The sequence below is a fragment of the Tauraco erythrolophus genome, chromosome 7 (assembly GCF_009769465.1).
Source record: "Tauraco erythrolophus isolate bTauEry1 chromosome 7, bTauEry1.pri, whole genome shotgun sequence".
NCBI classification, from domain to species: Eukaryota; Metazoa; Chordata; class Aves; order Musophagiformes; family Musophagidae; genus Tauraco; species Tauraco erythrolophus.
Window position 1 is genome coordinate 59,190,560 of NC_141471.1, and position 22,857 is coordinate 59,213,416.

General features: G+C 46.7%; 1 protein-coding gene across 1 annotated transcript in view; it reads left to right on the forward strand.

Annotated features, from left to right (window-relative positions):
- The first annotated feature begins 1,176 nt into the window (after window positions 1-1,176).
- The window catches only part of AMPH (amphiphysin), a 121,535-nt gene continuing 99,854 nt past the window's right edge, over window positions 1,177-22,857 (forward strand). The window contains exon 1 of the mRNA XM_086614513.1: window positions 1,177-1,245. Within this exon, the coding sequence (XP_086470639.1) occupies window positions 1,177-1,245 (69 nt within the window). The remainder of the gene's footprint in view (window positions 1,246-22,857) is intronic.

A 22,857-nucleotide genomic window follows, 5' to 3' on the forward strand; every position in this document is an offset into this window, starting at 1 on the left:
GTGTTTTCTTTGTATTTTTCTGCTTTTGTTTTGTTTCATTATTGTTGGTATTTTTTTTTTTCTTTTTAAAAGATGCTTGTGTGAGAATGGAGTAAGCACCAACCTTTATATAGGTCACAATTTCTTAATAAACATTGTTTCTGCTGCAGTCCGTATGTTAAATCTGCTTCATACTACTGCAGGAAAACGTGTTGCAGCTCTGGGACAGGGCAGATGTCAGAAATCCAAGGCCTCAGGAAACACAGCTGGACTTACTAGGTGTACGAGGCATTTTCTTTAGGCAGGTGCAAGGCCTTCTGGCTTGTGTTTTGTAGCAATAAAAAGTAGTGCAAGCAGAGCTCCCTATAGAAGCGTGTAAGTACAGGCTCAGAGCCTGGAGTTCCAAGGTTTTGCCTTGTGTCGCTTTGCTGTGTTTGCTGCTGGGTTTCTGCCCTCCCGATCGGGGAACTCCGCGCTTGGCCAAACAGCAGAAATAAATGCTGGAAGTGAATTTGGGGCCACGGTGTCTGGGAAGGCTGACCTTTGCTAACCTTGAGCGACCGGTGAGTCTGTATTTGAAAGATTTTGGGGTGCTTGAGTGTCAAGGGAGGACAGAGAGTTTTGTTGCAACTGCCCTTTACTTTTGACCGCAAGTTTTAATTTCAGCGACGAGGTCAAAGGCCTGAAACCAGTCTGGAGCCAGTTTATTGCTGTTGGCTGCTCCACCGAGACAGGAGCGAGCTGTGGGAAGGAGGAGGATGCCGCGAGCAGCGCAATGGCAATCCAACGCGCATCGCTCGCATCCAGCAGCCAGGGTGCTGCGAGCCCAACGCGGCCGCGGCCACGCTGGGCGCTTCGGCAAACCTGCACCCCCGTTCTCTCTTTTAGTGTTTCTTATTCTCGGGAGGAACCGCCTCATCTCCAGGGCACGACGCCGCCCGCCCTGCGGGAGCCCAACAGCCGCCTCCCCGGCGGGCCGGGGGCGGGCCGCGGCGGGGGGGGGTCGCGGTTCACCTGCGGCGGCGGCGGCGGCCCCGCCTCTCACCGCTGTGGCTTTAAGGCCCTCCTCCTCCTCGCCTGCCCTCCCTCCCTGCATCCCTGTCTCCCTCCATCCCTGCCTCGCCGCTGCCGCTCGCCGCCGCCGGGCTCTGCCTCGCCCGCCTGTCCCCCCCACCCTCTCCATCCGCGCCGCCAGCCATGGCCGACATGAAGACCGGCATCTTCGCCAAAAACGTCCAGAAACGCCTCAACCGCGCTCAGGAGAAGGTGCGCTGCGGGGATGGGGGGGGCGGGGGGGGGGGGTAGGGAGGGGCGGCCTCCCCCCGGCGGGCAGGAGGAGGGAGGGGGCGGCGGTGGTGCCCGGGGTCCGCGGTGGGGGGCGGCCCCGCTCGCCCCCGCTGAGCGCAGCTGCGGCTTCCCCGCTCGCCGCCCGCGGGGGTGCGGAGCCATGGCGGGGGGGGGGCTATTATGTAACCGGCTCGTTTAACCGCGCCAGCCGCCCCCCGCCCGGCCGCGCCGCTGCCCCCCGCGCCCCGCCGGCGGGTCGCTCCTCTCCGGGACGCGGCGGTGCGGGAGGTGCCGGCGCGCCCCGGCGGCAGCCCCGGGCGAGCCGCCGCTTCCTCGCCCTTGGCGGGGAGCCGCGTTCCCGCGGGGATGGGCCGAGCGGCCGCGCACCGCGGCGGGGTGGCCGGGCTGCCGCCCCGGCCGGCGCGGGGAAATCGGGGTTTGCCTCGCCGCCCGCCGCCAGCCCTCCTAAGCGGATTGCGTTTCCTTTAATAGCCGCGCCGGCTCATCCCCGCTGCGGCCATCCTCCTCCTCGCTGCGCTCCGCCGGCAGCTGAGCCAGCCGGCCGCGGCGGTGCGGCGGGAGCCCCCGCCTTCGTTAGCAGCCGCTTCGTTTTTGGGGAGCTGCTCCAAATGTCACGAGGCCGGTCAAAAGGCTGTGCTTGCTGATGGCGTTTATTGCTTGGAAAACTCGGCGCCGGTTCTTGTGTTGCTGTAGCCTGGACGTGAAGAACCAGCAAAGTCGGGGAGAATTTGCAGGAGTTTTTGGTCAAAGATGAGGGTCTTGTTGGCCGTTGTTTATTTTATTCACCTTCACTAATAAAAGCTGACAGGTATAAATGTTCTACAGAAGTAACTCCTGTTGAGCTGTTGGGTGTCTCGGAACCGGCCCATGGATACAGATATTGAACCAAGGAGAAAAGCAGTTGTGTGTGACTATATATAGCATCCGCATCAGCTGTTTGTACGGTTTGTTACAAAGCTGTTCTCAGCATGAATTTGGGAAGTGCAGTTGTCAGCAAGTGTTGCAAGTCATCTCTTTTGAGGAGGGCTAATAAAACCTTTATACCCCTTTAGCATGTATCCTGTGTTGTCATATGTCCTATGTAATAGGGCTCTGGAGAATTAAAAGAGATTATTTTATGACCATGGTTTCTCATACTTCACTGCCTATTAATCCCCTTCTTCCTTTTTGCCGCATATTGAACTCTGTGGAGCTCTAAAGGAATAAAAACTGAAATAGTTGATACGTAGAAAAGTCTCATATGTAATCATGTCATGATTTAAGAATCTAATAGTTGTGGCTGTCATAGGCAAGTGATGGATTTTCTCCTTCAAATACTATCTAGCTCACAAGGTCATAAAGTACGAGACTTTTCAATACCCAAGTTGTGATGCATTTCCATTCTTACAGGTTTTGGCTGCAACTATGTTTGAGTAAAACTCGTAATATACTCTTTGATAGTTTGAAGAGATCTGATGACTTTATAATGTGAGTTGAGCTGGCTTGGTAGTTGGAGAAGAAGCCTAAAAATAGCATTTGCTTGCTTGTTTCTTTGCCAGTGTGGTTATGATTAACCACCTGGTAAAGAAAGCATTGGTGTTAAAAATCACAGGTATTGCTTTCAGGTGTGTCTGTTCAAATATGGGAGGTCTTGGTTGCAGAAACGTGTGGACATACCAGAGAGCACACCTTAATCAGAGTGCCTGAGGTCCAGGTGTCCTGGCAAAGACTGCTCATGCACCGGTCTGAAGGGAGCTGCCTGGAGCCTGATGGGCCCCTTGGCTGTAACCTGGGGATGCTGGTGGGCTCTGACAGCTGGGCTGCTCTACCTTGGCTTTGGTGATCAGCCTCGTTAACAAGAGGAAAATTTGTCTCATTTGATCTGCATGTATTGCATTTGGTCATCTGGCATTTTTGGCCTCATTATGGCATCTGTGGTGGTTGTTTCTTATGTCGATTGGCCTAAACATTGCTCATTTACGTGGAATGAAAGCTGTTAGTGACCTGACACAGAGTAGGTCACAGTATCACGTAGCTCTGTATCCTACTTCCCTCTTCATGGCACGCGTTGTGTGAGCTGTGCACATCTGTTCTCTTGTACCTACACTTCTGGTTAGCTTTGAGTTCCTTTATGGTTATGCAACGTAAAGTCCTTCATTGTTTTCCTAAAACTTTGAAGAGAAAAAAACAAAATAACAACAAAAAACCCCAACAAATGGGAATGATACAGAATGATTGTGTTTTGTTTGTTTGCTTTGGGTACTTGATGACAAGTCAAGTGTATCTAGGAGTTAAAAGTATATGTTTTATCTGATTGTGATGATATGAACAGGATAGCATTGTGACAGGTGCATAATATCACGCTGGCTTAAAGAGATTTGAAATACATTTGGAGTTTTTTTTATCTTATTGCTTGTATTGGATTTGAGCACCTTCAGTTTACTTAATGTGTCCTTATAGTCAAATGCATTTATAGATAGTTTTCTAGTTATTATTATTGATGCAACATATGTATTAAAAACATGCTGTGGCTGTGAAACATAAACCTTCATGTATGGCAACTATTTTTCTAACGATGCTATCTTTATCCCCAGTTCCTTTCAGTCTAGGAAAAATTCTAGTTGTACATTGCTGATAGTGCGTGTGCCCATATACCTGTGTGTCTAGTCGCTATTTATATGACAAAAGCTAAATATCTGACACGAAAACATACTGAGCAAATCTATCTGTCTGGCATTAGAATCCAAGAGTTGTATAGATGCATCCTTTGATGATATTTTCCTAACTTGAACTAAAGCAATCATCCCTCTGTGATAGAGCAGACTTGATAACATCAATAATGTTGTTTTTTCTTGTCAGATTCTGGAAATATTTAGATTACTCTACACTGTGGAAATGGGTGAGGTAAATGTGTCAATGGCTTGATATGGCAAATGAAATTAAAAAATAGGTTAAGGCTAAAGAAAGTAAGAAATGACGCACTGAACTGAAGTGCTAATGAGGGGAAGAAGGCAACTGTCCAAAATGGGCTGGACCAGGCTAGCACTCAAAATGAAATACGGTTTTCTACAACTAGAAATAATAATTAGTGACTCTGTTTTTCACATACCCAGAAGATGATGCTTTTGGTGGTAGCACATGTGCCCTGGCACCCTAATTTTGAATCAACAAGAATCCTGTCACCTAGGATCACCTTTATCACCCTAAATTACACTGCTCTTCGCTGTGTTTCTTGAATGGTTTTTCCCCCCAAAATTAAGGAAGTGTGGACGTGCTGAGCTTGCAGCATCTGCTGGAAGCTGCCAACAGTCAGCTGTGGAATCTGGGTTAAAGTTTTAAAAGCGTGAGAGCAATTTAGGAGCCTACATCCCAGTCATAAAAGTAAATGAGATACTGATGCGTTTAAATGTCTATTTATACTGAAACCTGAACAGATGTATTGGTAACCGAGGCCGACTGAGTCAGTTGTGAGGACAAGATTACTTCAATGAAAAGGGTGAGTTTGTATCTCCAGGTTCCTCTGGAAACTTGAATTTAAGCTGCTAACCAAACTTACAAAGGTAGTGATCTCCTCGCCCTCTCTTCTGTAACCTAACACCTCTAGGTGAATAGGATACAGCAGCTGTAAGGGACCTACAACAATCATCTAGTCCTGCTGCCTGACTATTTCAGGGCTGACCAAAAGTTAAAGCATGGCATTAAGGGCATTGTCCAAATGCCTCTTGAACACTGATTGGCATGGGGCATTGACCACCTCTCCAGGAAACCTCTTCCAGTGTTTGACCGCCCTCTTGGTAAAGAAATGTTTCCTCATGTCAGGTCTGAACCTCCCCTGACCAGTGCAGCTTTAAGCCATTCCCACATGTCCTGGCATTGGGTACCAGGCAGAAGAAGTCAGCACCTCCCTCTCCACATCCCCTCCTCAGGAAGCTGGAGAGAACAATGAGGTCGCCCCTCAGCCTCCTTCTCTCCAAACTACACAAATCCCATGTCCTCAGCCGCTCCTCAGAGGCCATGCCTGCCAGCCCCTTCCCCAGCTTTGGTGCCCTCCTCAGGATGTGTTCAAGTACCTCAACATCCTCTCTAAGTTATGGGGCCCAGAACTGCACACAATGCTCAAGGAGAGGCTGCACCAGCACTAGATACAGTGGGACAATCACCTCTTTGGACAGGCTGGTTGTGCTGTGTCTGATGCGCCCCAGGATGTGGTTTGCCCTCTCGGCTGCCAGGGCACACTGCTGACTCACACGGAGCTGCTGCTGACCAGCACCTCCAGATCCCTTTCTGCAGGGCTGCTCTCCAGCCACTCCTCTCCCAGTTTAGACTTGTGTCTGGTGTTGCTCCATCCCAGGTGCAGAATCTGGCATTTGTTCTTGTTCAATTTCATGCCATGGATGATTGCCCAATGCTCCAGTCTATCAATATCCCTCTGCAAGGCCTCTTGTCCCTCGAGAGAGTCAACAGCACCTCCCAGTTTAGCATCAGCAGGAAATTTACTAACTGTGCATTCGACTCCTGCATCTAGATCGTTGATAAATGTATTGATCCATTTCTGTGGATCTAGAATTGAATCCTGAGGAACACCACTGGCGACTGGTTTCCAGCCAGATGTAGCCCTGTTCACTACAACCCTTTGAGCTGTGCCATTCAGCCAGTTCTTTACCCAGCGCACTATCAACCCACTCATCCCACAGCTGGACAACTTGTCCAGAAGGATGCTGTGTGGGACAGTATCAAAAGCCCCACTAAAATGCAGAAAAACTGCATCCACCACCTTCTCTTCATCCCCGAGGTGGGTGACCTTATTGTAGAAGGGTATTGAATCCGTTAAAACAGGACTTTGTCAACCCATGTTGGCTGTGCCTGATGATTGCATTATTCTTTAAATGTCTTTCGGTAGTACCCAGTATGATCTTCTCCATAGTTTTTCCAGGTCCTGAGGTTAGAATAACAGGTCTGAGGTCCCCTGAGTCTTCCCTCATGCCTTTTATGTAGATTGGAATAACGTTGGCTAGCTTCTAGTCAGTGGGGACCTCCCAAGATGATAGAGAGGAGTCCTGCTGTAACATCTGCTAGCTCCTTCAGTGTTCTGGGATGAATCCCATTAGGCTAAATGGACTTGTGAACATTCGGTGGACACAGCTGGTTCCTTACAGTTTCAGTGTCCGCAAATGGAAAGGTACTGTTCCCACAGTTGTGGTCCTTGAACTCGGGACAGCCCAAGGTGCCCCTGTGGCCGATAGCTCTGGCACAGGGAGGGGACGGCTGGTAGAGGTGGTCTCTGGGCTGCAGGGATGGCTCTGCCCTGGCCGGAGAGAAGAGGAACAGCCCTGGGATTGTCCCCGGGAGCCGAGTGGCAGAGGGTGTGTCAGGGACACCCATAGCTGTGCCCAGTGCAGGACACCAGGGGCAGGGACAGCCCCTGGGCACAGGGATGGCCTCGGGGCAGCAGCCAGAGCCTCCTGGAAGGTGCTGGGGGGAGGGGGCGGGGCCTGTGCCCGGGGGGCGGGGCCTGTGCCCGGGGGGCGGGGCCTGCCCCCCCATGTCACAATGCCAGCACCCGGCAACGCCCACCCCCGGGCACTATAAAAGGGAGCGTCCCCTGTGCCCGCAGCCAGAGCTGGCCAGAGGGCAGAGAGGAAGGACGGGAGGAGCCGCTGGGATATTACTTGGCGGGGCCTGAGGGAGGAAGAGCAGAGGCTGGACGAGGCTGCTGGAGGTTCTCCACTGCAAGGCCAGCTCCTGGCCAGGCCACCTGCAAAGCCCATCTGATGGATGGAAATCCCGCTTCAGCCTTGGGGAACAGATGCAAGCGCCTTAGGAGATGAGGAGAACCACCAACTACTCCTGGAGGTGCCTGAGGCTATGAGGCCTTTTCAGCTGGGCAGCAGCGGCAAGACCAAGGGAATGGCTTCTTGAGGAGCACTGCAGAGCTCGCCATCCTCATCCCCTGCAGAGCCAGGGGCAGCAGCCATAAGAAATGGGATGCACAGATGTTTCCAGGGGTCCCAGTGCTTTGGAGCAGCCACTGGTGCCCTGCTGGGCATTGGAAGCCCCTGAGATGGCTCCAGGTTGAGGGAGAACAGGGCTTGGGCACCTCCTGGGAGGCGTGAGCAGGCTGTGGGAGGAGGAGGCAGGTCTTGCTGCCATGCTCAGGGAACAGCCGGTCGCCAGTGTTGGGGTCAGGAAGGAATTTTCCCCCGGGGCAGATTGGCCCTGGTCCCTGGGGGTTTTTTGCCTTCCTCTGCAGCATCGAGCACAACCACTTGTCAGGGCTCCTCCGGTCCCTGTTGGCTGGGTCACCACCTGCTGCTCACGCCCCACCAGGATGGCCTCTCGTGCCCCATATCCGGGGGGAGGAAGGCTTTTTTTCCCCCATGCTGGGCCAGCAAGTGTCCCCGGGGGTTTTTTGCCTTCCTCTGCAGCACTGAGCACAGCCCGTTGCCAGGTCTCCTCTGGGCTAATTTTGGCCAGGGGCTGCTGCTCCACAGAGGTGGCCCTTGTCCCCTGCATTCAGGGGCATGAAGCTTCTTAGACTGCCAGGGTGGGCCCGAGGGTGCTTTATGTCCTCTGCAGCACCGAGCACGGCCCTATGCCGGGGCTCCTCTGGGCCCTTTCAGCTGCTTCTCGCTGCTGCTCCAGCCCCTCTCTCCCAGGTGCTATTGTGCCCGGGCTCTCTCGGCCTCTCTTGCCCGTGGCAAGGTTGGAGTGGGAGCTCTGCTCTTCCTTGGGCTGCGTTTCCCCAGGGGTTGGTACCTGTTCAGAACAGGCCATGCTGGGAAGGGCCCCAGGCTCGCTGCCCCATCCGGAGCTGCTGCTTCCCAGCTCTCCCCACGTGCTAGGCAAGCACAGGGCAGCACTAGAGCGCTTTTCCTCCATCCCTGGCCAAGGAGCACGCAAGCTTTGTTATTCAACTCTTGGTGAGTGAAGGGAGAAAAGGAAAGAGAAGGGAGAAGAGTCGAGTTATCCTATGTTAATGCCTGGAGTTCTGCATGACAACCTCTGACCTGGGCCTGAGGGCTTCATCCAGGAGAGAGCAGCTCCCTGCAGAGCAGGTCCCAGGCCCATCCAGGAGACAGGAGCAGAGACTGAGACACCTACAACATGGCTCAGGCTGAGCTGAGACATGTCCTCTGGGCCCTTGGCAGGAGACGGTGTGCATGGGGGGGTCCCAGGGGTTTTCGGACCCAGCCACTGAGGTCCAGGAGCACCCTCAGGACCCCAACAGAAGTGGACTTGCCCTGCTCATATGGTCTGCTTGAGACATTGACGGTTGGCTGCTTTCAAGTCTAAGTATTGGGCCAGATGGACCTTCGTTGTGATGGAGTACTGTTGGCCCATTCTTCTAAACCAAAGCAGTATCAGCTGTATGTAAAATTACTCCTTAGGAGTGATTTTCTTGCCAGCTTTAAGTATGTAATGGTGGAGATGTTTCAGCTTCCCTAAAATTATCTATGTCATTGCTGAGACACTTCCAGTTAGAATGTTCTCTTCTCACTTAATATGAATGTCTCTTTTTGCAGTTCAAGCCCTTTGTTCCCTGTTGTAGCTTTCCTTGATGTAGAGGAGTTTGTTCTTCTTGACTCGAAGTTTACAAGTAGTTTTCCTCTCTTGTCAGTGTTCCATATGACCTAACTGGAGTTGTCCTATGACCCTCCCAACCAGGCTGAATAGGAGTTATTATGAAAATATTGGTTGCTTTCAATTGTTTTGGTTTCTAATGTGCTGGTTAAAGGTAGACTCTGGTTGTCTGGATGCCAAGTGTGGAAGAAAGGGGAGAGAAAATCCCCAGGGCTCCTTCCTGTTAGGTTCTCATGTGACGTATTCCCTGCTACGCGAGGGAAGGCGATTCATTTCTCCTGTTCCAGTTTTCTCCCCATATGCAATGTTAGCTGTGATCCTGTGAGTTACTGTGTAATACACTCTTCCTCAGTGTCACTTAGCTTCCATCAAGTCAACCGTTATTTCAGTTTTATGGGGATTCATATCTCCATGTTTGCTGACCAAAGCATTATAAATATCAAGGCGACCACCTCCTCTGTTCTTGCTTGACAATTTCATCTTTTCGCTTTTGTTCTTTCCCGTTTCCTTTTTAGTTTTTGAGCATGTGTCCATTCCTCTATCACTCTCTCTACACTTCACTTAGACCCCCTCTTTAAAGTAAATTTTTAAAAAACCTGCTGCTAATTGTTGGGCTTGACTTTGGACTCTGTTCTTCACTGCATCTTGCCTCTCCAGCAGATCTTCTCTTGCATTGTCATATTGTCGAAGACCAAATAGTTCTGACCCATGCTAGCCATCTGTGAGGGGATCATCAGTGGTCCACAGCCACTCCACAGTGCAGTGCCACCTTCCTGTTGTGGCACAATTTGGAGTGTGACTTTATGGGCACGTAGTGGAGAGATGTTGGTGTGGTCATAACCTGTGTATCTGGAAAATACAGGAATTCCTGGTGCAGATTGATCACCAACATGTGTGTCTTGGAATAGGATGTGCTACTGGTCCCTGGTCCAACCAGCTGCTGTAGATGTTGAGGGTGAGAGAGCAGTGAATGAGGGCAGGGAAAGGGAATATGCTTTGCCTTTCCTCTCAATAGCCCAAGGTTCTTGTGCTGGTTAGGACGAGCAGTGAAGGAGACTGCTCAGCATCTGTCATAGCGGGGTATTTCAGCAGGGATAATGGCAGAGAAAAGCAGGGGTAGGTGTGAGGTTGGGCTGAGCAGGCAGGGGAGCGCAGCACAGCTGTGCCCACCCTGCCTGCCATAACCTGGCACGGCTGGCCAGGCTCTGGGGAGCTGTTCTTACTGGCTTGCCAGGTAATACAGACAAGTGTGGGATGACAGACTACTGAGTTTGGGGAAAAAATGAAAATGAAGAGTGAAAGATGCCTTTTAACACTTTTTTGCAGTTGCCCGCATCAAGAGGACCGTAGCTCCCTAAACTCACCTTGAGTTGACACGAGGATTTTTTTTTTTTTCACCTGCCTAAAATATGCCAAATGGGATTCATCCTCACCAAAACCTCTGATCAGGCAGCAGTCACTGCCTGCTGTGCCAGTCCTCGAGCTCACCTCGGGGACTGCCGGGTGTGGGCAGGAGGGGTAGCAGATGGCTCTGCTCCTTCAACAGAGGGAACATTTTCCTTAGGGAGCTGTTGTTTGGTTTAGTTCATTGGGCTCTGCTGCAAACTTGGCTGCTCGGAGCCTTCACTCCAAAGTGTTTCAAATGCTGGGTCGCTCTTCCCTAAATGTTCTGCAGCATCAGTGCTGTGCATCACTGAGCCTTTGCTGTTCTCAAATGCAAGATCGCTTGTTCCTGACCTAACGAGTAGCTAGTTAGTCAACAGTTGCTGGAATCATAAACCGATGACCAACTTGGAAAAGCAGTTGTGTCATTTTGTCATGTTGAGTCTCTGCTAATCGGAGTTTATTAATCTGTTTAAGAGGGTGAGGCAAAACATAGGGTTGCAGTAAAGATGCATATAACACATTTCTGAAGTGTCCATTTGTGCTATGAGATCACTAATGCAGGAAACAGCCTGTTCCTCTTCCTGGCTGCTCCACCTTTCTTTCTGTTTTCTCAGTAATTATTCTTCATTATGTGTAGGAGAGGAGCATCTGTGAGACTGCAGCATTGGGGACTGGTGTGGACGAGCACTTAGTTGGTAAAATTCTGTTTAGATATTTTCTAAGAAGGTTGGTGGGGCAATTGGAGAGGAGTTCAGCAGCCTTTCTGTGGGTGGGGGCACAGAGAAGTCAGGGGCTGGACCACACTTCAAGTCTCTTGTCTCTGACTCCCAGTGCCCTGCTACTTTTTCTCAGTTGTTTGTGTTGTTGTATCTTCTTCTGACCACCTCTTCTGACAAAACGCTCCTGCTTACTCCCAGATGAGATCCTCTGCTTTCTTCTCCTTGTCTTTGTAGCAGATTAATTCCTTAGATGCTCCCTTGAAGTCTCAGTTTGGAGTCACTTTCACCCCACTTTTTTGTACCCCAAGATTGCTAAATCTGTGCTTCGTAGTGATACAGAGGCTGGTGCTACAGTCCATGAACTGCAATCAATCCTCTTTATCTGTGATACAAAAGAGGAGAGGAAGGCCTGCCAAAGTCTTAGGCTGTCACTAAAACAACAATTTGAAAAACAATTTCTAGTCTAGATTAGCAAACAAACCCCTATTATTTTCTTCCAGAAACATTTCACAAAATGCTGTCTTTATAGTGTGTACACACGTGCCTGCTCATGCTTGCAAGAAACTCTCAATCCTACTTTTCCCACGTTTCAAACATCTCTAAATGTTGTCCTACTTAATTCTCAGTAAAAGTGTGCGGGCAGAGGTAGTATCAGGACAGCTGTGTCTTCCTTCATCTTTGTTCATCTCCGCTCTTCCTTCTTTGTACCTCTCTTCTCCTGTCATCCTTTCCTTGCTGCTTTCTCTTTCCCTTCCTCTCTTGTATGTCTAACCAAACTAGTTGTTGCAGACTTCACCACCAAAGCCTGATTTGAAAATGATTTGACTTCTGTTGCGCCATCTGGTTACTTGCTAGGTGAGCACAGCTGCTCGCTGCAGAGATGATTGCGCGTTTAAAAATCAGTACTGAGCCTCCAAACGTTGCAGGCTTTCAAAGAGCACTGAATGTTCGTTTTGCTTTGCCTCCTGTTGTGCATGAGAGAAAGGGACAGATGGTACTGCTGGAACGGGGCTATTCCCTCCGGGTCTGCAGGGCTGACCAAGGTCCTCCCCATGTGGTGGGATGTTGGGAATAAAGTGACAGAAGCCCACATAGGCAGTGCTGAGTACCTAGGGAAATTCTGAAAGATGGGGAAGGTGAAGTGGAGAGCAGAGTTGCCTAGTAATTAAGAGAGCAGTGCATGAAGTGCAGATGTGTGCGCCGACTCCTCCTGAAATGGTGTATGTTCATGAGCTTTGTTTTTATCGGGAACTCCAACTGACTCTGCAGGAGCTGCATCCAACTGGTCGCCTTAGGGTTTAGCCTGGCAGTGCTGTCACTCCGGATTCAGTGAAGTCAAGGTGCTGTGTGCACCCCAGGGCTTGTGAACTTTCTTCTGCCCTCTGTTCTTGTACTAAAAAACCCCTTGCTATGAAATCCTTACTTGCAGGGTCTGAAGAGTGTGTTTCAGAGAAGGCAAACCTCATTGATGTTTTGCAGAGCTGAAGAGGGTTTTATTCTTAACACTGCCCTGGCATCATGTTTTCCTGTAGCACCAATCCAAGAACAACGTATTTGTTGCAAGCATAGTGCCAGCTGCTTTTGTGCAGAGTTTTGTATCAGGGTAAAAATAAATGGTAATTCAGAAGTTGGCTGAGGTTGATTTGACAGCCAAGCTGAGAAGCAAATCAGGAAGGAATTTAGGCAACCGTTAGCTGACAAATGCGTGTGCCATTTGAAAGGCATCATAACTCCTTAACAAGTCACGTCTCCAAGAGTCATGGTTTAACAGCGTGGCAGGACAGGAAGGAACAAGCTCTGACAAATATTTTGGATCAAGAACATGTGTTTGCAGACTGCAGGATGAGTGCAAGTTTGAGCATGATGTGTTTTGCTCAGTGTTTGAACTTGGATTGTGGTGTTCAGTTCTGGTTTCTATAGCGAGGGCTGTTTTCCCTAGGCAGGGTTTATCTGGAAAAGGATTTAAAAAATTGGACCCCATTAAAAAGTATATTTTAAAGGAGGCACTGTGCAGTATCGAGGTTGCTAAGTCATTTTTCCGAAGGATCTATTTTTGTGAGCCGTAAATAATTCCCCCCCCCCCCCCCCCAATATGCAATTTCCCATTTGACTCAAAGCACTTAGACCATGTCTGTTTGCTAATGTCCATCAGTAGCCTGTCCTACCAACAGCTTACCATGAAATATGCTGTTAAATAGTGATGTTGGGTTGCTCAGTAGTAGCTGTTACCAGAAGTGTTTGCGAGACTGAAGTAGTAATATAAACCTGGCCCAGACTTTTCCTCCTTCTGGTTCAAAGGAGGATTTTTTTTTTTTTTTTTACACTCCATTATACAGAAAGATTCCTTACTTAGATGAAAGCAGTCACCAATCCAGCAAATTTTATTACACATTAATGCATCTTAGAATATTTGTACATTTAATGGATTTGAAAAAAAAAAAGCAGTGAAAAGTCAGTCTCGAATGCAAAACACTTGTTATTCCTCCTTTCTCTCTCTGAAGCTCAGGGTATTTTCAGTTGTGCTTCAGGGAAAGTGGTATCCTGAAGTGTTGATAAAAAAACCACCTCTAGTGGGATGTGATAGATTTCTGTCTTCTTTTTTATTAAGTTTTTTTAAAAAAATAAAAGTGGAAGTAGCAGAAAGGTGGGGAAGGGCTTTTGAAAGAGAGTCACAAACTCATTTTCACTGTAAGATATGTTCATCAACAGATTATGTCTGCATCTAAATCAGCTTTAGCTATACCAGCAGTGAGGAGGTGGTTTCCTATCAGGCCAAAATTACCTGATGTACTGCTGAAAAGTGTTAAAAAGACAGTATGTTTCATCCATGGTTTTTAGCTTGGGGACTTTCAGAAGAGCTCAGTTCCTACTGACCTTCTTCATTCAGTTTAGCGTTGTTGATAATTCAGTTCCTTATTCCTGAACATGTTTTCCTGTGCTGCTAGTGCCTGCTGAAGTGTGGTATGGAGGGTTTGCACCTTGCACCCCTCAGTTGTCTAGAAACGTTGACTCTGGGCAGACGCAGAGAGTACAGTTTTAGGTTACTCTGTGAAAGCATGGAGCCTTGTCTGCATCCTCATCTCCACCCAGTGTCTCCTGTAGTAAAACAGGAGTTTGCCAAGCCTTAATTTGGTGTGGCACGAGGCAAGGTCTCACCTGAAGGGTGTAATGCCCCATGCCTGGGCCGAGGGGTATCTCTGTGTGTTGCAGGAGAGAGGGATTGCATGTGTGTTCACCTGGGAAAAAAATGAGTCCGTGTCCTAAATGCAGTTAGTCTGCTCCTTATGGTATTAAACGGTGAGAGCACGTCGTTTTCTTATCCCTAACCTAAGGCTTTTGTGCAAAAGAGAAGGGTTTAGGCCAGACTAGTTTGATGCATAACAACAAAGTTGCTGACCAGTTAGAGAACAGAGACATGTAAAAGGCGTACGCTCGACACTGGTACGTGGTCGAACTGGGCATCCATTGAAGTGAGTAAGAGTAACCATTGGGAAACTTAACGGAACACCGGCCTGCTGTGGGATGTTGGTTGCAACAGGAAGCTGGTAGGCAGCCAATGTTTGCTTGAGATAAAAAGCCACTAGTGAAGTTCCCCTGCTTTACCATGGGTGCTGTAAGAGCCAGTCTTAAGAGAACGTTGTCATGACTTCATGCCGATATGGAGAGCAAGCACACTCGTGTTAATATAAATTGAACCCAAACAGATGGCTGGATAACTTCATGTAATGTATGATGCGATGAGAATGAAAGAACTCAGCCCTAAAGCACTTAGCATTTAGTAAACAAGGAAGAAGCTGGGTCTGATACCCACAAGGCAGTGCTGATATAGGACTAAAGTGACACAATGGTTAACAAAGGCCAGCACCTCCAGGTGAGGATTTAAGTTTTAGTGAGGCTACTTATCTAAAATTAAGGGCAAAATGGATAACTTTGTAGTATCTTTCCACATACTAAAAAATGAGAGGACTAGGAGTTCAAATATAGACAAAAATCAACACTGATGTGTCTGACATAAAATGTTTTTCATAGCTATATCAGGAAAAGAAGGCAAATTGTTAAGATTTACAATTAATATCTCGTTTTCCAGAAGAGTATTTCTGTTTTAGAATATCAAATCCAGTTATTCTTTGTGTTATGTAAACCTGAGCTATAGTAAAGAGCATAATAATTTGAAAACAAGGGGTTGTTTTCTAATCCTGGATGTGTGGGTGTCTATTGTTGGCTTGGTCCATAAAATCTGCAGTAGCTAATTTTACCAGAGACATGAGAAAGTGCCTGTACTCCCATCTGGGATCTGACTGATCCTTTGGTCTCTGACAAGCGTAGGAGTGATAGAGTTCTTGCTTTGTCGTTGTCTTCAAAAGCAAATGCAGTGGTTGATTTGTGTGGGATAAATCAGGGGAATGGTCCTTCATTGACATGAGCATTTCTCTGATTCATACTCGTACCGGGAGGTGTTTTACTCTTGGGGAAATATAGTGGACAATACAGATTACTCCCATGTACAGCGAGTAGCAGTACGGGGAGTACTCCCATGCACTCCCAGTAGCAGGAAAAAAATGTGCAAAAACATAGTGTCGACTAGCTTTCCACCTGGGTTCCATTTGTGTGTCTCAATGTTTTGAGTTGTTTTAACACAAAACCTGATCTCAAATTGAGTTGTGTGGGAGTTTAGTCAGAATAAAAGAATTCAGATCAGAGCCACGCACTAAGAAACACTGATTACATCCATCATAGTATTTAGGATTTATGCCTATTACAAATTGTGATGAACTTGATATCAAATCACTCTAGTAGCTATCCTTTAAAGATTTGATTCTGCTTTTGGGGATTTTGTTCGCAGCAGGATGAGGCTCTGCGGGTTAAATACAATCCAGTTCACTGTGCTAGCACAAGGTTTAATACTGTGTGTACTCTCTGTACTGGCTCTGCATGGGGCTGGATTTTAAGTTGTAGCTGGGGCAGAGCTGTCTGCAGATCACGCTTTTGCCTGTCAGTGTAGCGGTGTGTGTTCGTATCTTCTGAGGCAAGAGAAATTTTTACTTGGAGGATGTCAGAAGTGATGTTGTGCAATCTTGAGCAGTTAGAAACTGCTGGTTTTCTCCTTGCTTGGAGGAAGTTTGCCTGGCTACGCCAGCAGCAAATCTGTCCTGGGATCGTAAAATTCCTAGTTGGCCTTCCCTGGTTGACCTACTCACGGTTTGCATAGATCAATACTTCTAATTCACTGATGTTATGAGCTTTGTGACTAATTATAACTGTTTCGGCAAATTTGAGTAAACATGTGCAGCTACTAAACCCAACTGGGGGGAGACTCCTGCCAGTGACTTGTGCTCATGTTTGTGCAAGGGTGCGTGCAGGCTTGCTTGCTCAAGCCTTTTGCTTGCTCCCCTTGCAGCAAACGCCTCCGCACAAATACAGAGGGCTTAATAGATCAGTCTGGGGCCGTCTGTCGCTGCTTTTAATCTTGCTAATTTTTCCTTGCCTGCTTGTGCCAATCGGCTGATGATACTTGGAACGTGCATGATGGGGTTTGATTGCTCCCTTTTCTTTTTGTGCGCAGCAGCACCTTGTTTTGTCCGTTTCACTTCACTTGAGGCCCGGCTGAGAGTGTAGGATGTGTAGACTAGACCCAAACAATTACTGGCTTAAAAGACAGTCCTTCCCCTCCTTTGATTTTTTTTCAGAATAAACACAAACTGTTTATATTGATTTGTTTCATTATAAACAGACAACAAAAAATCCCGAAAAACAGCAGTGTCAGAAGAAACAGGAAAGGACGATGTACCAGGCTGGTTCCTTCATGTTTTGGAAAAAGGATGAGTTTGTGGTTTGGTTTTTTTTTTAATCTTAGAAAAGAAAAAGACCTAACATGGGCTTATTAAAAATGAGAGCAAAGGGTTTCCCTTCCTTGCCGTTTGATGAGCATTTCTCAGTCACATATACAGCCTGTACAGTCTCCATTCCCATCCCTGCCTCTTCCCAGTCAGACCAGTGACTGCTCCTTCATTTCAGTTTCTATTTAGAACTGTAGAATAATGTAGATTGGAAGAGACCGGTGGATGCTGACTCGTCCACCTCCAGCTCAGAGCAGGGACAACTTCAAAGCCAGGTCAGGACTGTGTCCAGTTATGTCTTGAATATCTCCAAGGCTGGAGATTGCCCAGCCTCTCTGAGCAGCCTGTTGCAGCACTTCAGCATTTCATGATAATTTCTTTTATCCGTCATATCTGCTCAGAATTTCCCTTGTTGCAGCTTGTGACTGTTGCTCTATCCCTTTCGCTCTGAGTAGGGCTTGGCTTGGTCTCTTCTCTGTAATGGCTAGTCAGGTATTTGGAAATAGAGAACAGATTTCTTTCCCTAGCTCTGTCTTTTTCTGGCTGAACAAGCCCAGCTCCTTTCTTACACCCAGTGCTCCAGCCTGCTGAGCATCTCGGTGGTCCTCTGCTGGCCTCTCTCTAGTTTTCCCATATCTTTATTTCACTGGGTAGTCTAGAAGTGGACGCAGCTGTGCTCCCGGGGCAGCCTCATGAACTCCAAACAGTGAAGGAGAATTCTTGCCCTTGACCCATGTCTATGCTGCAGTTCTGACTTTCGTCCCTGCAAGGGAGCACACAGCTCTCTGGGCATGGAGATCAGCAACAGTTTTCTTTGGCCAGAAGAACTGAGAACTATGGAGAGACGAACAGGGAGGAGGGAAAAAGCTACTGGGTGCCTCAATAACTCTTATTGTTCGTGGTTTTAGGACTGACTTCCTGAGGCAGGTCTCTGAAATGCCAAAGTGAAATTCAAGGGCTGCTCTGCCACTTTGCCAGCCTTTGGCTCACGTATGCGAGTTCTTTAGAATCAATGGAAATGGATTCAGTTTAGCTTAGAGTGTTTGTGAGTTTGGGATTTTTTTTGGTTGTGGTGTTTTGTTTTTGTGTTGTGTTTTGTTTTTTTTTTTTCCCTGTTGATTCGTCTCCACAAGAGCTTTTGCTAATCAGGGCCTGAGTTTCTCCTTTATTATATGGCCTCGTGAACGGTTCTGTTGAGCAGCAAAGCAATGGCAATGCCTCTGTGGAGAAGGTCAGGATTCAGACCCAGACCCTCTTACTAGTCGTCCTACAGGCCAAATTGCTAAGTGGAGAGACCGTATGGAGTGTGTCAGTAAATACAGAAACCCTGCTTTGCACACTGACTCGGAAAACTTAGGAATTACTTTGACATATTTGGCTTCAGCCTGTTGATGTGATGTGCTCAGAGTGCCATTCTATCACTGTAAAATGATTTTTGCATACAGCAGCAGCCAAAATATCCTCATTAGCACCTACCAGCTATCAACTTTATGGTGCCTGCGCTCTGCTGTTAACTTCCTCTCATCATGTTTCTGGAGAGCCCAGTAACAAGAAATAACATCCTTGTGCGTTTGAAATACCAGGTGGAAATGTTATTGCTTCCCAGAGCAGGAAGGAAAGGCTCTCCTCAGACACCCTCCTTTTTCCACACAGGCATTCTTTCTGTAGAGAGCTGGAGATTTTTCACATTTTATTTGACGTTTCCTGGATGCATTTAGTGTGTGGGAGTAGTTTCAGACTAGACTGTTTTCCACGTGTGCTGTGTGGTTGATTGATAAGCGTGAGCTGTATTTGGTGCAGGAGCATGGACCTCCCTGCCTGGGAACCCTGGACCCGGGAAGAGCAAGAATGTTTCTTCACATCTTGCCTTCACCTGCTGTGATGCCAGTTTTATGCTATGGAAACTTCTCCTGTGTGTGATACCTTCAAATTAGTAATTTTGATATATAACGTGGTGGAACCTGAAGTGGAGATATGGAGATGTATTTGCAGGTGCTGTAAGCTCATGTCAGCCTGCTGGCTTCACTGGCTTTACGTTGGTTGTCTTGCACCAGGTGAAAACCTGGCTGACTGCTGGTGGCTCTACCTACGTTAAACGTAATGTTGTTGCTGTGGCAGCTTCTGTGGCCTGGGAGAGTCCCATGTACATGCGGAGCCATGTTGAAAATGTGTTTAAGCATCACACGTAGCAAGCATCATTATGCATACGACAGATCTTAGCTGTTTCCTGAGAATTATGCTGCCCTGAGAGATAGATGCTCAGTTATTTGAGGCAAGAGCCATCCATGATTCCAAAAGCATTGGGCAAGAAAGGGAAATGCAAAAAGTAGATGTCAAAACTAGATTTATTATTTTTTTTTAATAGCTGTTTCAGTGTAATTCCAGCTGTCAGGGCGCTGTGGGGTGGTTGCAGTCCCTGCCCAGCCTCCCCCACACCTGCCCATGGGCACAGGACCCCACGTCAGCCTCCCGGCTCGGTCCCATCGCGGGGTGGACCTGCTTGCCCCCGCGCCGCAAACTGCCTTGCGAGTGGGAGCGCTACCTCAGCAGGAGCAAAGGAAAATCGGAGCAAAGGCTTTGGAAATGTTTTTATCCATAACGAGTGGCTACCTCTACTAGCGTTATTTTTGTCTTATCCGTGTGGGCTCTGGGCCATCTCTTCCTTTGCTTCTTTGCTGCTGAGGAGTTCACAATATTTAATGCAGTTAGTGGTACTTGGCTGTACTTTACGGTTGGCAGTGGATTGCACCCAACTTCAGCCATGTGAAGTGAGAGAGTGTTACCTGAAATTGCCATGGTTGGTACAGAGGGTTGTAGTTACTATTGATACATCCGTAGCCTCTTACAGAGAAGTCTTCTCTGGAAGATGCTGATCCTAGGAAGGGCTCCAGACCGTTATCAAGGATGAGCCTGAGGCAGCAAAAATTCGTATTCCTCTGGTTTCTTATCTAGGTCCTGAGCATAGCCTTAGTAAGATGTGCTTTGCTTCATCTCTGCTTAGGAATATAAACGAAAATATAAAAAAAAATGAACAATTAATCTATGCTTACATCTGATGAATTTAAAGCTAAGCACAAACTGGATTTGTCTGAATCGAGCCCTTATAGCTCATGATACGTGTGTCTTTCGGGGCATCTCGCTGCCTGAGCAAACATATGCCGAGGGCAGTAGAAGAAGCCTTGTACTTCCCCTTCCACCATGCCCCTTTGCCAGAAAGTATAACTTTGTGTTTGATAGGCTGTGGTAGATTTTTTGATTGTGTGTATGTTTAGATTTTTAATATATTCATGCTTTTGCAGCGTATTTTGCTCTCAATTCTGTTATGTTCCTTTATTTTATTTTTTGCACTGACAAAACAGGTGCTCTGAAGCATAGGTTAGACCCCCTATCTTCTTTACCTAATAATTTTTCACTGACTGACCTTGCAGGCAGTGTGTATTTTGCAGTTTTTGGTCTGTGTTTAATATGCAGCTAAGATAGTGAATGCCAAAATGCAGACCAACTGTAAATCCACTGGTAAAACTCTGTTCTGCTGCAGGCTAGGGATCTAGAGGTCTGCATCAAGTAGCTCATAGCATCCTTTCACTGTTAGGATGTTTACAAATAAAAATGTCTATACATCATCTCTGAAACTGTTCCAAAGATTTGTGAACTACTGGTGTATTTTGCAATATTAAGTGCATGCAAGATACATTTTTGTCCCTTTGATCAAAGCATAAAAGAGAAGGCAGCATTTCTTTTCTTTTTCCTGGATAGGTCATCTTTATCCTCTATTATTTCTCCACCCCAAAGTACACGGGGATGGGAGAGAGTGGGCACAAGACTCACCTCACCTCACTCACATAAGGCTTGGGCAGCTCAGAAAACGATGCTTCAAACCTCTTTCATCTCTTCTGTTGAGTAATGCCATCAATCCTTCTCTGAAAGATCATCTGAAAAGTTCAGGTTGACTCCAGTGGCAGTCAAAAAATACCTCTGATATTGTGTGCTTGCATGCATTTTTCATTAGGAGTCATTGTTCTTCTCTGCTGACAGAACAAAAGAGACAACAGAAAACTGTTCACCTTAGACAGCCCAGATGATAAAAAGCCAGTGTCAGCAATTCTGCCCTAACGGTGGAAGGATGTCAGGGAATCTTTAGACCTCACCAACATTAAAAAGACTTTCATCTTTAGCACTTCTCTAATTTTTCTGTCCCTTAGCTTTATTTTTGTAGTGTTCTGTAGGTCATCTTTTGGAATGTGGTAAAACTTTTCTGTGTTATTTTTAATTGCATTTGCAAATCGCAGCACAGCAACAAAATAATTTGAATATTCTGCAAGTGATTCCTCTGGTATAAATTATGAGAACATGAATACAATTATTATGGGCGGTAAAAATATTCCCATTGAAACAGTTTTTGAAGCTGAGAACAAAATGAATTTTTGACTGAGAAGTGCCTCTTAGTGTATAAAATATTAAGTATACTTTGTTTGTCAATTAATTTCATACTATCCTGAAATTATTTTCATTATACTTTTAATTCAGAGCGAAATGAACAAAACTAATTTTACTTTTTGCTCTTCTGTGAGCCCCTTATTTAAAAAGTCAGAGTTTTCAGCATCAAGTCAGGGCGTCTTTTTTTTTTAAACTTTTATTAAACATTTCTGCTGGAAGTTCTTTTCCATTTAACTTGTATGAATTAAACAAAATACTTTGGCAGCCTAATTGAAATAAACCCAGAATAATTTCTATTTTCAAAACTAAATATTGTTTTCCCCTATTAAGTCAGAAAGTTTTGAGGAATAGCTTCTGATTTTTTTATAATATGATACAGTTTTAGGTAAGCTGTATAAGCTTAACAGATGACCACTTCAAAATATATTCTTTGCGATTTTATATGATACTGTGAATCAAGGTCGTTCTGCCTCTACTGATTACTTCTTACATTTTTTAAAACGAAATTTCCATGTTTCTTTTGCGATTTTGTCAGCTTTTCAGTCTTTACTGTTGTGTGACACTTCAAATGAAACGTTGGAGTGCTTGGCTCAGGAGATGATTTTCAGTTGTGTTCAGGCAGGAGACTTGTTCATCACAACTGCTCTGCAGAGGAATCCAGCTATGGCCTCAAAGGAGGTTCCTAAAAGGTGTAGATACGATGAGGGAGTTTCAAGCAGAAGAAAAAAAAAAACATTGACCCAATGCTGAGCTGCAGCAACATTGAGAATGGAACAAAAGTCTTAACGTATGCTGGGCTGGATGGCGTAGAGCTTAGATAAGGTATTGTGGGCAAAAATGCACGTGCTTCTTTGAGAGCATTTTAGCCAGGAATGCTCAGAAGATGATTTGAAATTACTGAGGTTTGAGTTACAGGGGGCAGGTAGCATGGTGGAGGAGAACAGAGCCTGAATAGTCACTGCAGTATCCCTGAAATCCACCTGGATATAGAAATATTGAAAATATCTGAAAACAGCTGACCAAGAAGTTGGGTTTGTATGAATAGAACAGCTTGATGAGAGAGACAAACATTTCCATCCCTTACCTGTCGAAAGGAGTCCTAAAGGACAGATGTTTGATAGAACAGATGTGACCAACACGTGTCAGAGTTGGCGTGGATGTGTACCCTGTTTCAGTGCAGGTGTACGGAAAAAAGATGTCTTGAGGTCTGTTACTCCTTACCAGTCGGAGGAATAAGTTTATCTAACTGATAGGAGAAGTGAAAAGGCAGTAATGGCAATTTAAACATGTCTTTTTGCAGCTTTATGCTATTTATGTAGAAGACCAAACCTTTCTTCTGGCCTGTTAAGATAGATCAAGCTCCTGTATAGGAAGGTAGATCAGAACCTATTTCAAAGTGAGTCTCAATAAAGGCTTGAGCCCAGTGGATAGTATTAATTAAGGATAAAAAACCCCATATTAGCAGTAAAATCCAGTACTTTGTACTTGCCAAGGATAAACAGATCAGGCTAGTGTGCAGTACTTGGGTGAGGGATGGCAGATAGCCTTGGCCCTTCTGCGTCAACTCAGAACTTTGGGCAGTGGATCAAAGGCTTTGAATTCTGTATGCCATTGTATGGTTTTATTTAGGA